Source organism: Rhagoletis pomonella, unplaced genomic scaffold (genome assembly GCF_013731165.1).
Source record: "Rhagoletis pomonella isolate Grant_MI unplaced genomic scaffold, Rhpom_1.0 Rhpom_scaffold_00008, whole genome shotgun sequence".
NCBI classification, from domain to species: Eukaryota; Metazoa; Arthropoda; class Insecta; order Diptera; family Tephritidae; genus Rhagoletis; species Rhagoletis pomonella.
In genome coordinates this window covers 15222073-15235096 of record NW_023458562.1, presented here as the reverse complement: position 1 = coordinate 15235096, position 13024 = coordinate 15222073, and the positions used below count along the sequence as shown (strand labels likewise).

General features: G+C 34.8%; 1 protein-coding gene across 1 annotated transcript in view; it reads right to left on the bottom strand.

The window, feature by feature from the left end:
* Positions 1-10465: 10465 nt before the first annotated feature.
* Positions 10466-13024, bottom strand: part of LOC118745087 — a 31563-nt gene continuing 29004 nt past the window's right edge. The window contains exon 4 of the mRNA XM_036478625.1: positions 10466-10540. Within this exon, the coding sequence (XP_036334518.1) occupies positions 10466-10540 (75 nt within the window). The remainder of the gene's footprint in view (positions 10541-13024) is intronic.

The window sequence follows — 13024 nt, the reverse complement described above, 5'->3', positions numbered from 1 at the left end:
TAACAATTTTTATGCATAAATCTCGATGCCTGGAGTTCAGGGTTACCAAAAGGAATTTTTGCAAAACGGCTTATTGGGTGGTTTTGCAACTGGTCGATGGACGGTTTTGAAAAAACATCAACGACTTGTACATATTTACATAGAACTTTACTCTTATGGTTACCGGAGTACGCGGAAATATTGATGGCAAATGCAAAGCTGATGAACTGATAAGGAAAGGTAGGACCACCCACAACTTCCAGGAAAGGGCTCGGTAGATTTAGCAATAGCCACTTTCAAGCAGTTGTGTTAGAGATCACATCATTCTAGAACCACGGAACGCTGGACCAACAATTCGTTATTTGTATAAAAGGAAACGCTAACGCTATATGACATGTACAACCGAATCGAAAAAGTTACCAAATTGAAAAATAAATTACGAAATTACCAAATTTGGTTAAAAATTACCAAAGCGGCAACGCTGATCGTTACTAGTCCTTGCCAAATTAGAATACAAAATTCGGATAGCTAGTGGGCGTGGCAGTTGACCGATTTTCATCATATTTCAGATATGTGTCTTCTTAGTTTAATCCAAGCTACAAACCGGATTCCATTTGAAATCCGATATCATTTACCTAGTGTAGTTGGCGTGGCAGTTCTCCAATTTTTACCAGTTTTCGTACTTTTTATTTCTTTGGTGAAAATGGTTCAAAAAGCAATTTGTAGCAAAATCAAGATATCTACGTTTGTTACCATTTCCTGTAACGTTTATAGGGATCTGGCAGTGTGTTTAAAGTTAAGACAGTTAGTTTAAAGTGTACAAAGTATTTTTGCACCAATCACCCTGCACCGGACGGCACCGCAAACTACTCATACTCCCCAGAAAACACTAAAAATGCATCGACCATTCAAATACCGTTTCTTAGCCGATAAAAAATACGTATTCAAATTCCTACGTAAATTTTTTTTTTCATACGACACCGACTTCCTTGTTCCTTTGATAATTAAAACCTATTAGTAGACATGTTTAGAATCGAGTTAACCACTAAGTTGGATATTTCCACACATTTCGAAATTAGGACTTTCTCCCACTCTCAGACCATCGAGCCTCAGTGCCAGTGTTGTTTGTGCTCGATCAATTGGCGCTGAATACAACCAATGTGCCGCGATAAGAGAAAAAGGCGACGCATCTGTTGTGGTTCTCTGCGTCGTCTCTTCCTCTTATGTACTTTACTATCAGCCGGAATCGTTTTGGCGCGAACACCCCTAATGGATACTTTTCCCGAATGTATTAGCACATCGCCGAAAATGAGTTGCTCTGCTCTTCAACCAGAGCTTTAATTAGTACAATTAAATAGTTGCCTGTAGAGTTAGCTGCTATCGGTTGGAGGTAAAGGAAATAACGGTAAGACAATGGGAAAAAATAAAACTTTCTTGCTGCTAGTATGCGATACTCTATTTTAAATCTCATATAAGGGGTTGAGGTTCTGTTAATGTCATCGCTGAGAATAGAGCTAGCGTTAGCGAAGACCCTAGCTGCTTCATATCTCAAAAGGCATGACTTAACCTTTTCCAAACTCTCTGTAGCAGTGCTAAGCAGAGCTTCTTTTGGTGAACTGTAGCTTGGTGTGCGATTGTCTCACCATTGGCAAGAGTAGGTTTTATATCCAAGCTTCCGCCACATAAGTTAATATTGGCTGTAATATTACGGCACACGGTAATATAAGGATCTTAGGACTATATACCCAGAAGTTTCCTGTCAGACGCATGGACACTATTAAAACTTTCGATGCCTTGGAGGTGGTCGCATCCACTTGGCACTTCCACATAAGTTTGGAGTCTAGGATTAGTTCGATGACACCCTCCAAATTTATGTCCCTCATTCCCGGTAGGGATCTTTTCCTAGTGAATGGAATGTTGTCAGATTTGGCTGGATAAATTCAAAGCCCTAACTTGGCATACAATTTTTTCGTTGATCTTTAGCCTCTTTTACTAATATCACAGAGGGTGCTCCGAATCTTTCCTCTTCAAATGTCATCGGCATTACCTTGAAAACCGACATCATTTGTTAGAGGGAAGTTGAAGTAGTTCATCTACTATTAGACTCCTCGTAGCAGGATATAGAGCCACGCCGTGAGCGCAGCTACTGTTTCCTACACTTCGCTTGCAGCAATTTCTGAATTTTTTTTCTTCGTTTATAAAATTTCGAACATGTCACTTAGGCCCATTCAGCTTGGCGATGACAAGGATTATGTAGGTATGTACATTAGAGTGGTTCTTAAATGAACGACTTTTTCAGTCTCTCCCCTCAATCGGTAAAGCCACGGTCAAAGATATCAAATATAAATTTTGGTCCCGATTGGAGTCGGTTAAGGTGTGTTCCACAGGGTAATTTTAACTAAAAAATCTAAAAATTAATAGGCTAACATAACTTTCGTCCGTCTTCAATTGTGAAACTGGGAAACCCATTGGAAAGGTATTTTTCCGTAGATGAGGAGAGTTTTCATGGCTTCAAAATTCGTTGAAAATTACGGCCACAAGCGTCGTTTAAACACTTCATGTATACACGTTTAAACATGTATAGCTCTTGTTGCAACCTGTTCAATTTGAATTCGTTTTTGTAAATGTGATGATGAAAAAATAAATGATAACGATTAACACAAAAAAGTGAAGGCGGAATTGAAGATAAAGACCAAAATGAAAACAATGGGAAATACATAAGAATTAGGGTAACCAAAGGGGTAAGGCATTTTATTGAGATTTTTCGATAAGTCAAAAAAATAATAATTAGTTATCGAAAGTTATCAAATTACTGATACTTATCAATTCATCAAAGTTTATAGTTATCAAAATTTATAGAGTTATCTAGGTTTATCGCAACGTATCGAATTGTTCTCAAAATTTACGGATAGTTATCGAGCCATAAAAAATTGTGAGTTTATCGGAGTTTGTCAAGATTATGACATATATCAAGTTACCTAAATTTATTGAATTATCATTATTTATAGTGTTAACGAAATTTATCGAGTTGGCGTACTGCATCGAAATCTTCCAACTTATCGAGTTATCGATATTTATTGATTTATTGAAATTTGTCGATTTATCGAATCGAAGTTTTGAATTTTTAAAATACATAGAATTTAGCGATAGCTTTCGAAAAATATGGAGCTTTCAAAATTAACCGAGTTATCGAAATTTATATAGGTATATAAACTTTACCGAGTTATCGATTTATATCGAGATATATACATTTTTGAGTTATCAAAATTTATGGTTCCTTTGAAATTTATCGAAATAACTCGATTTATCGAATTTTGTTGAGCTATCGGATTTGAGTGTTTTCGACATTCTTTGAATTATCAACATGTATCAAATTATTGAAATTTATTGGAATGTATCTTGTTAGGTTCTGCCAACATCCAAATGTCTTAAAAAATTAAAAAAACGTTCGAATTTCGACATTAACTGGCACTCTTAGCACATATAAATAAAAGTTGCACACCTTTTCTCTTCATTACCCATCGACTGCGAGTGATTCTGACATTTGTAACTCGATTCGTTTATTTAGTAATTTGTTGAAATGCTGTTGCTAACTGTCGACACACAAATTGTGCTCCACTTGTTGTTGTAAATAACACTTGTACGTTTAGCTGTTGTTTTCGAGTTAAACATTCAGTCTGTTTTTGCTCGTTGCAATCCGTACTCGACATAGATAGAGCTGATAATATACTAACTATGTGTGTATGTAGAGAAGCTACATTTATACGTATGTGTGCTCCTTTTAGTAGATATGCATTGTTGTTGACAAAGAAAAAGTTTCGATTTCTTACAATTTACTTGTTTGCATAATAATCGAAGCGGACTTGTCGTAGCGATACGCTTCGCAAAACAACAAGAACGCAGTGAACAAACAATAAAAATAAAAATAAAAGAAACTTAGAAAAGCAAGCAAGTTAAAGACAAAATAAAGTGTCGCACTAAGTTTATAGTTACACGTGTTCAAGAGAGCGGTGGCTTGGAAAACGGAAGGCATGGAAGCGAAAAGTAGTTAGTAATGAAGCTAGACAAGAACAATAACAACAAAATATAAATACCAGTTGATTACATAGAATCGAAACTGACAACAGCAAGTTGTTGACAACTCAGCGGATTAAAAGTGCGATAAGTTTCAGAGAGTGATGGCTGTGGATTAATGCGTATGAGTATATAGGAGGATGCAGTAGGTGTTTGTGAGTTATCATTGAATATATGGATATTTGTAAAAATTTATGTAGGCTTGTGTGCGAGTGAGTACGACAGAAGATATTAATTGGATTTAATTGTGTCGCTTGCTTACTTCTACTTTACTGGCAGGTGAAAGTGTGGGACGTGAACGGTGTACGACAGGTTGTATGAGTAACTTAATTGTTGGATATACATATATTAGAGGGCCGCATGAATGCATTCAAAACGACTTATAAATTATTCATATACAAAACGAATAAATGATTTTGGCTTCAAATTTTTTTTGAATTTGAGTGAATAGCTGTTCTGATATTTGTGTCGACAAATTGAATAAATTGAACTGAAATAAATGACAATTTTTTGTATGAATATCCAAAAATATTTTTTCTATGCACATATGTGCAAACATATATAGGTATGTAGGTATGTATTGCTGCGCTCCTATTACATACGAAAAAACTTGTTTGTAGAAAAAAACTTTTACCGAAATTAGTTTGAATGATTTGACTGTTTTCCATTCATTCATTCACATTCTTCCATTTGAAGGTAGAAAATTTAAAACAAAATGTGTATTCATAATTTACAAAATTCCAAACGCTGAGTGCTTTGTATGTAAAGTAAAATATTCAAACCTACTGTACTCTGTTTGTCTAGAAGTTTGAATGAATTCATGCAGCCGTCTAATATGTATGTATGACTAGTTACTACATATTTCAATACTTTTTCAATAAAGAAATAAATTTGCTTAGTCAATAAGAACATTATTGCAGCTTAAAAAATATTTTGTTAAATTTTTTGACAAAAGGCTCTGGAGCAGGAGATTCATAGGCTTTCAAACTGATTTTCCCTTTCGGTGAATAGGGTGAAGTCAGAAGAAATCCTTACTAATCGTATAAAATGAGTTTATTTGTTTGTTTCGCTTTCACCCAACCGATCATTATGAAATTTTTTTTACTGGTGTCATTTAGCCCAATTTAAAATATAGGCTAGCTTCATACAAACGGAATTTTTCATACTGCATAGATACATATCTCTGGAAGTATTTTTGCTAGCGCACTGGAACTTGGTATGAAGATGTATACATATAATAAAATTGTAACAGACCAATGAAATGAAATAATGAAATTATGAAAATTATTCACTTGTTTTTAACTAGCTTAAAAGACTACCTACAACTTCGACCTGGAATATGCTGGCGAGGTTTCCCAGCTACATGTGAAATAGTTATCCATAGCTCGGTTTAAAGCAGTGACCGCCAAACACTTTCCTGGGAAACGAACTATATTCGGCCTTTCACATGTACACAATCGGCTTCTTACACGTACACAATCCGAACGTCAACAGAAAGAGTAGCAGAGCAACAAATTTTATTTAGTTGCATGCAAACAATAGGCGAAGCAGGTTGAAGACGCATTTCCGTGCATTACCACCAACACATTCTCATTTTTTATTTCATAACTAGTACATTCTCATTTTAAGACTTCTCTTTTTGGCGGACACTGGTTTAAAGTAATAAGAGGGGTTTGTTTATTAATTTATATTTATATGATCAGAAGGTCGAACTGAGCCGAGTTAGCCATGTCCGTCTGTTCGCCTGTTTGTATGCAATCTGCTCCCTCATTTTTCGAGATATCCGACCGAAATTTGGTGGTGAGTCCATTTTTATAATGTATTAATCACTTGTTGGAACCGGAAAAATCGGATCACTATAACAAATAGCTCCCATACAACTGATTGTCAGATATGAGATTTTTCGTTATAACTCCTCCATTTATGTAGCAGTCGGTATAACTAACACATATTTATTTTCACAAACACATCCAAACCAACTCGCGAGTCAGATGCACAGTGTTTGCTGCCTTTAACGAAAATCAGCCTGATTTTGAATTAAGCCGAGGCGATTGGAAGAGAAGTCTGCCATTCCTATAGGACTATACTACTATAGTCCATTGTCAGTCGACTGCTTTCTTTATTAAGGCCTCTAATGAGCTCCTGGCAGAACGAATCTTCGCCAATAGACGCCTCTTGTAGAGGCTACCACTGTCGCAACCTTTAGCTATATATAAGCTTCCCTTTATACGATTAAGCTTCCAAAGGCTGTCTAGACTCGTTTGACTGATTGAAGGAGAAATCAGTGCTTCTTTGTCTGAGAAAGGCAGCCTCACTATTTAGAAATGCCAATGGATATGCCGCCAAGAGTCGTGTTAAGAGTAGAAGTGATCCGCTGTATTTCGAAGCTGACTATTTTCTGCTTAGTTTCTTACTGAACCTTAAACCAGCCCAAACAAAAACTGTAAATTCCACACACGGTTTTAAGGGCGCTGATAAAAATTTTTAGCTCTTAAAAAGTTAAGGAAGGATGATAATGCAGCTAGCAAGAGCTAAATATATGAAAATCGCATTAAAAAGTGATGTTGTTTTTATGTCTGTATGTAGATGGATAACGCGAGAGCACAGGAAATACATAAGATGGAGAAAAGTCGTAAAATTTATAAGTATAAATAGCTGAACTCAAGCGCAAGTAGGACTACACACACACACTTACTCAAACTTGTGGTAAATATACTCAAACATTAACAGGTAGAAAATTTTAAGTATATGAAAAGGAAATTCACAGCCATTTGCGGCACACTCGCAGCACACATTATTAAGTAACACACTCATACGCGCGTCTACGTGCCACAAATGTGTGTACATATGTATGCCAGTAGGTATATGCGCGTACATGAGAACATGCCTGCGAACAGCTTAATTAAAACTTTGGTAAATTTATTTAGGAAGAGATTATGTGTGTCAGTTTACAGGCACGTGCTATAGAATGAAAATGATTTAGCGTAAACACGGCCGCCAGCTTTAGGCGATATTGCAAGATGCTGCGCTAAGCATAGTTATAGGCGCGCGAAAGAGAAGTAGAGCTTGAGAATTTCGCAATTTGGTGGCTTAAGAGGCAGAAAGATGATGCGTTGAGCTGCTCCATATTATAAAAAAATTTAAGTTGACGTTATCTTTGCAGCGGTCGGACACTTTCAGGTGTTTTTAATGAACTCCGCGTAATTTTTGTTTACCAACGATACCACGTTCTGATGGGAGTCTCTCCCGAACTCGGCAATAGACCCATTCGATTTTAAGCTTACCTTTCTGTATCAGGTTTATACCGTAGACCAGAGGTAATTCAATTATTGCAAACTTGGTATCACAATAGGTTGTGCCAATCTGTAGTACCTTACACTTTGACGTGATACTTTTATCAGTATCATCAGGCTTTATTGCGTTCAGAACTTCCAATTCATCCGTTGATTCATCCATGGCATTGGCAAATTCAACGGAAATTGCACACGGAAATGGTGCACCGGAAATGGTGCAACGGAAATAGTGCAACGGAAATGGTTGTAGCTGAAACAAGTGCTTCTTGAGTGTATGCACATGGTATGAATTTAACAAAAACTTGCTAATAAAAGGTTATATAATAACACATGGAAAAGGACGAATAGAAGAATGAAAGTAAAGGTGAGTACGTACATAGATAAAGAAAAGCATAAAGGCAAAGGTAAAAATAAAAACAAAAACAAAGATGCGTAAAGATAAAGGCAAACATGAAGACCAAGGAAAATTTAAACACTTTACTTATATAAGGGCACAGGTGAGGGGAATAAGTAGATGAAGAAAATGATAAACATAAAAGTAAAAACAACGATAAGTATAAAGAAAAAGATGTGGATGAGGGTACCGATAAAAGTATAGATGAAGATAGAGGAAGAAATATCAAAATAAAGATAATTATAGAGAAAAGAATATAGATAGAGGCACAGAGACTCAATATTTTTATCGGTTCCTTTTGTCGATATTTTTATCGATTTTGTTATCGAAATGTTTTTCGAATTTGTTGTCAATAGTTTTGTCGATATTTTTATCGATCTTGTTATCGATACTTTCGGAACATCATAATAATCGATATTTTTATCGATATTTATATCGAAATTTTTATCGAATGTGTTATCGATAATTTTATCTATTTTGTTATCGATATTGTAATCGATATTTTTTGTCGATATTTTTATCGATTTTGTTATCGATATTTTTATCAATTTTCTAATCGGTTTTTGTTATCGATTTTGTTATCCATTATTTATAGATGTTTTGTCGATTTGGTTATCGATTATTCATCGATTTTGTTATCGATTATTTATCGATGTTTTTATTGATTTTCTTATCGATTTTGCTACCAACATTATTGATTTTGCTATCGAAATTTTTATCGAATTCGTCATCGATTTGGTTATCGATATTTTTATCGGGTTTTTATCGATATTTTGTTGGATGATACTATCGATTTTGTTATCGATAGAGTATAAAGATAAAAACTAAGATAAAGGAAAACAGCGATCTATATATAAAAAAAATATGACCTTAAGCAAAAACAGATGTATGTAAGTATCGGTTATGAGACAAAATAGATATGTAACGTACGTTTCACTTCTCCAGTGTGGCCCAGGCGCACAATTTTTTTTTGTGGGGATTTTTATGTCATATCCAAGCTTTTCTGTTTTTCCTTTTTGGTTGTTGTTGTTTCCGATGAATTTCCGTCATCCCTTGTCAAATTTGGTTTGGAGACAAACCAATCGGCTTTGTGCCATCTTCAGTGTCATTTTTCGTTCTGCATATTTTATGTTGGTTGCTCGTATTTATACTCCTCGTTAACTACCTCTTTCTTTTGTTAGGTACGTCTTTTTAGTTTTGCAGTGTTTGCGGTGCTCAATAGGTAGATGAATTGTTTTGGCTCGTTTTTGACGGCAGGTAGAAGTCCGTGATTTTTACCCTCTTTGTTTTTGCAGTTGGTGTATTCCCTTCCATGTCTGTCCTTAATATTTTGTTGTTGTAATTTTTCTTCTCGTACAGTAGTTTTAGAGGTTCAAACAGTACGTCCGATACAGTATTTATTTGCTCATTTATTACTTGTCCTTTGAAGGTCTTCTGTTTATATATTTCCATATTTTCTAATATACTCAATCTTTGTCCTTTATGTTGTACACGGAGAAGTTCTGTTGTTTGTCCAATCTTCATTGGTGTGCATTTATTTTTGATCATGTGATTCGCGTAGTTCGATTCTATTGCAGCCTCTGTTTTTTTTTATTTTACAGCCGGTTTCACCAGCAATTTAAATGTCAATTCCATATCAAATTCAAAAAATTAAAATTATTTTTCACTTGAATTGCTTTCGTGAAATTGGCTGTTAATTAGGTTAAATTTAAAATGTTTTTTTGCGCCAGTTTTCATATAAATTTCAATTTAAAAAAACATTCACTTCTTTAATAACGATATCGCTCGAGATGTATAATAATAACTGATTGACAAGCAGTTTATTTTAATTTAAATTATTTTACTTACTTTAAACATAATTCAATTTAATTTAAGCCAATTTTACTTTGATATATTTAGTATGGTCTAAGCACAACACTCTCACTCAACATCTTTGCAAAATGCAGATCTAAATTGTAATCGAATGTGTAATATTTTCGCTTAAGCGCCTCCTGCGCAAACAAATTGGACCTACACACATATGCGGGGGCACGCAATGGCCCAAAGTTCAAGCAGGTAAAGTTTGTTAGGCACACAAAACTATTTGAAGCGCCACTGCCAATCCGTATTCAGGCAGTTTCGCTTGATTGCTTTCGCCTCTGCCAACGAATGCAGAAATGCATTTTTTCGCGTTGCCGACAACTTTTCCCTTTGAGTGCAATGAAGTTATTCGCATGCATTAAATCGCGGGCAATTTTTGATAAAATCACCAGCGAAGTTTTGAAGTTATAACTACGCGCAAATGAACGGTTAAAGTTGGCTCGAGTGTGTGGGTATACATACGTACAAATGTGTGTTAAATACTTGCCTGAAAAGTTTAATAGCAATTGAACTTGGGCATGTTGGAAATTTTCAAACTCTCAATTACGCTCATTTACAGATTTCCGCGAACGTGGGTTTACATACTTATATATACATATGCTATGTTATTTCGTTCACTTAAAAAACATACGCATTCATGTTGGTACTGCTTGAAATCAGATTGTGAAGCCATTACCATAACTCGTTTGACTTGTTGTGACATTTTCGTGGCATTTTATTTCTAAACTCGAAATTCCGTAAAAAATCAGCAGGCGGCTGTGTAAAGTCGCACACAGTGCTGTACTAATATTTTCTATTAGCAACGTTTTAAACAGAAAATTGTATAAAATTTACTAGGTTATTTCGGACTAAAAGCTTTTAAATATTAGTAAGGTAGGTGAGCGTAGGTAGCGTAACATGTAGCTGTAGCTATGAAAGCACTATCCGACTGAATGAGTTCCTAAGGGTTGTAATTATTTGCGAGCAAAGCTCTATAAACCTGAGTCGCCTAAAGGCTAAGCAACTTTGAAAAAAGTGTTTAGGTGATTTTAGCTCATTCCTCTAAATAGCAACGACATATCATATTAGATGTGATATTTAGCCTCAATGCGCATAAATATAAAATAGGGTCCTAACAAAGATCTCTTGACCGTCTTCGGTCCATTCATGGATAAAGGAAATTTTGCAGTTGAACTTGTACTGCTCTTATTCCAGAGATACCTCCCATATATGTTAAAATACTGATGACGCATACTTCTGAAAGCATTTGCCCAGAATACTGAGATGAGGTATTTTATCAATGCCATGTTACTGAGTTAGATTTGGAGATATGTACTGAAAAACGGACTTGACATCTTCCGTAAATTTACATGTTCACAGGGTGTAACCATGTAAGAATTTTATGCTTAACCGTGCAGGATTATAGTTTTATTAGAGACCCGTGCCTTAAGCTGAAATTGCGAACAGAGTCACAGGTCCATAGGAAGGGGTGAAATTTCAACTACTAAATTTGACCCAAAAAACAAAAAGGTAAGCTAAATAAAAGCAATTAAAAATGCATTGTAATATACCATAAAATATACCGTACGTTTTTGGCTAAACTGTAGATATTTCAGCTTCAATAATTCAAGAGGTGATACGTTGTGTAATGTATATGTAAAATTGAAATTTTTACACATGCAATTCTCAATTGCCATATAAAAAAAATTTCTTAAGTTTAGTTCTGAATGGTTTACTATTTTATATAGTTTTACATCGCTATTTCGCACCAAGTATTCGTTTCTTCCTCTTCTTCTTCAAATTTATTTTTTAATCTCTCATTCTCTCACTTTTATGATGTCACACCCGGTTGCTTTCTTCTCGATTGGCGAGATCTTGTATTCTATCAATCTGGCATCTAACTGCTTTATTTCTTTCAAATATTTTTCTTAACTATCAAATATGATCTACAGCGTTAGTTTTAATTTTAAACTTGTATGAAATATGCAACTAATGAGATCCACATTGAAATCATATGTGACTTATGTATATACCTATATGCACACTACAAACAGCAACTCAAAAATTCGCATTTTTATATACATAAGCACATACATAATTATTTATCACAGTACTTGACTTCTTTTGGCCACAAATTCTTGAAAACAAATTCCGAAACGTCTGATGTCTGATTGTCTGTCGGTGCCACACTGAGCATTCCACTTCATTACACTCCACTTCACTGGTTCTTTCACTGCGAGCTAGTACTTATTGACTTGAAGCTATTACTTGCTCACTTACTTGCCACGCTTGCAACTTAAGACAGCTGCCACGTCTTTGATTGAACTTAATTAAAATTCAGCAATGCAGAAAAGAACAGTAAAAATAAAGAGTTGCAGGTTGAGATTTCTGAGGAGTTGTTACGGTAGAAGGCAGCGAAATGGCTGCGATGTGGAGTAAATAATTAAGTTATAATAAATGCGAAACAATTAGGTATGTACTGTCTAAGGTGTTGTAAGGAAAAGTGCACGAAATGATTTTGCAATAGAAGTGAGAAAAAGTTTAATGTAAAATACAAGTACTGATGCCCAATTTAAACATTCCCAGATCTCAGTGCAATGCGATCAAATATCTTTGTTAAACCAGGCGGGCTTAGATTTACGCTTCATATAGTACGCGTTGAGCGGCATAGCGGTGCTTGCTCTATTAAGCGTCGTTGTAAATTACAGAGCACTATTTTTGAATTCAAGATAATTGTAATATTTAAGTATGTCTGAATCGGCTTTTATTTGTGCTTTAGTATGCATTTTTCTGTACGGATCGAAGTTTATATACTTACTGGTGTTTAACTAAAAAATTAGTCGAAAAAATATACTTATCGGCTTTACAAAATAGCAATATATTTTTTTTTTTTTTTTGAAATAGTATATAAGCATACAACTCGCCTACAATCTAACTCTACTATTTCACTACATTCAGTGACAAAGTAATACATACGAGTACTCAGCCAGCCTTGTAGAGCCTTCATAAGCGTTCATATGCAAACTAATGCTTTAATTATTTTATTTTTGAAAATGAGAGTAATGGTCTATGTAAATAAATAACCATACAAAGTATATGTGTATGTTATCGTTAAGGAAAAATCATATCTGCCATGTCGGTGGACATTTAATTACCTCAATCACTCTGCTAAATGGTTATATATTTAATAAATTACAAGCTGTCAACATGTGTTGGTATTTATGACTACAGCTCACTAGCGCCTACAAACATATGCGGGCATGCCTTCCTTTAATTTTTATATGTAAATTTACAGGATTTTGCTGGTGTGAAAAAGAGAGTTATTTATGTTTCAGTGGCATAACAAATTACTTGCATTAATATGTACATACGTATATATATATAACTATGTAGGTCCTCGCACAGGCAAGTAAAAACTCAACAAATTAACAAGAAAATTATTTAA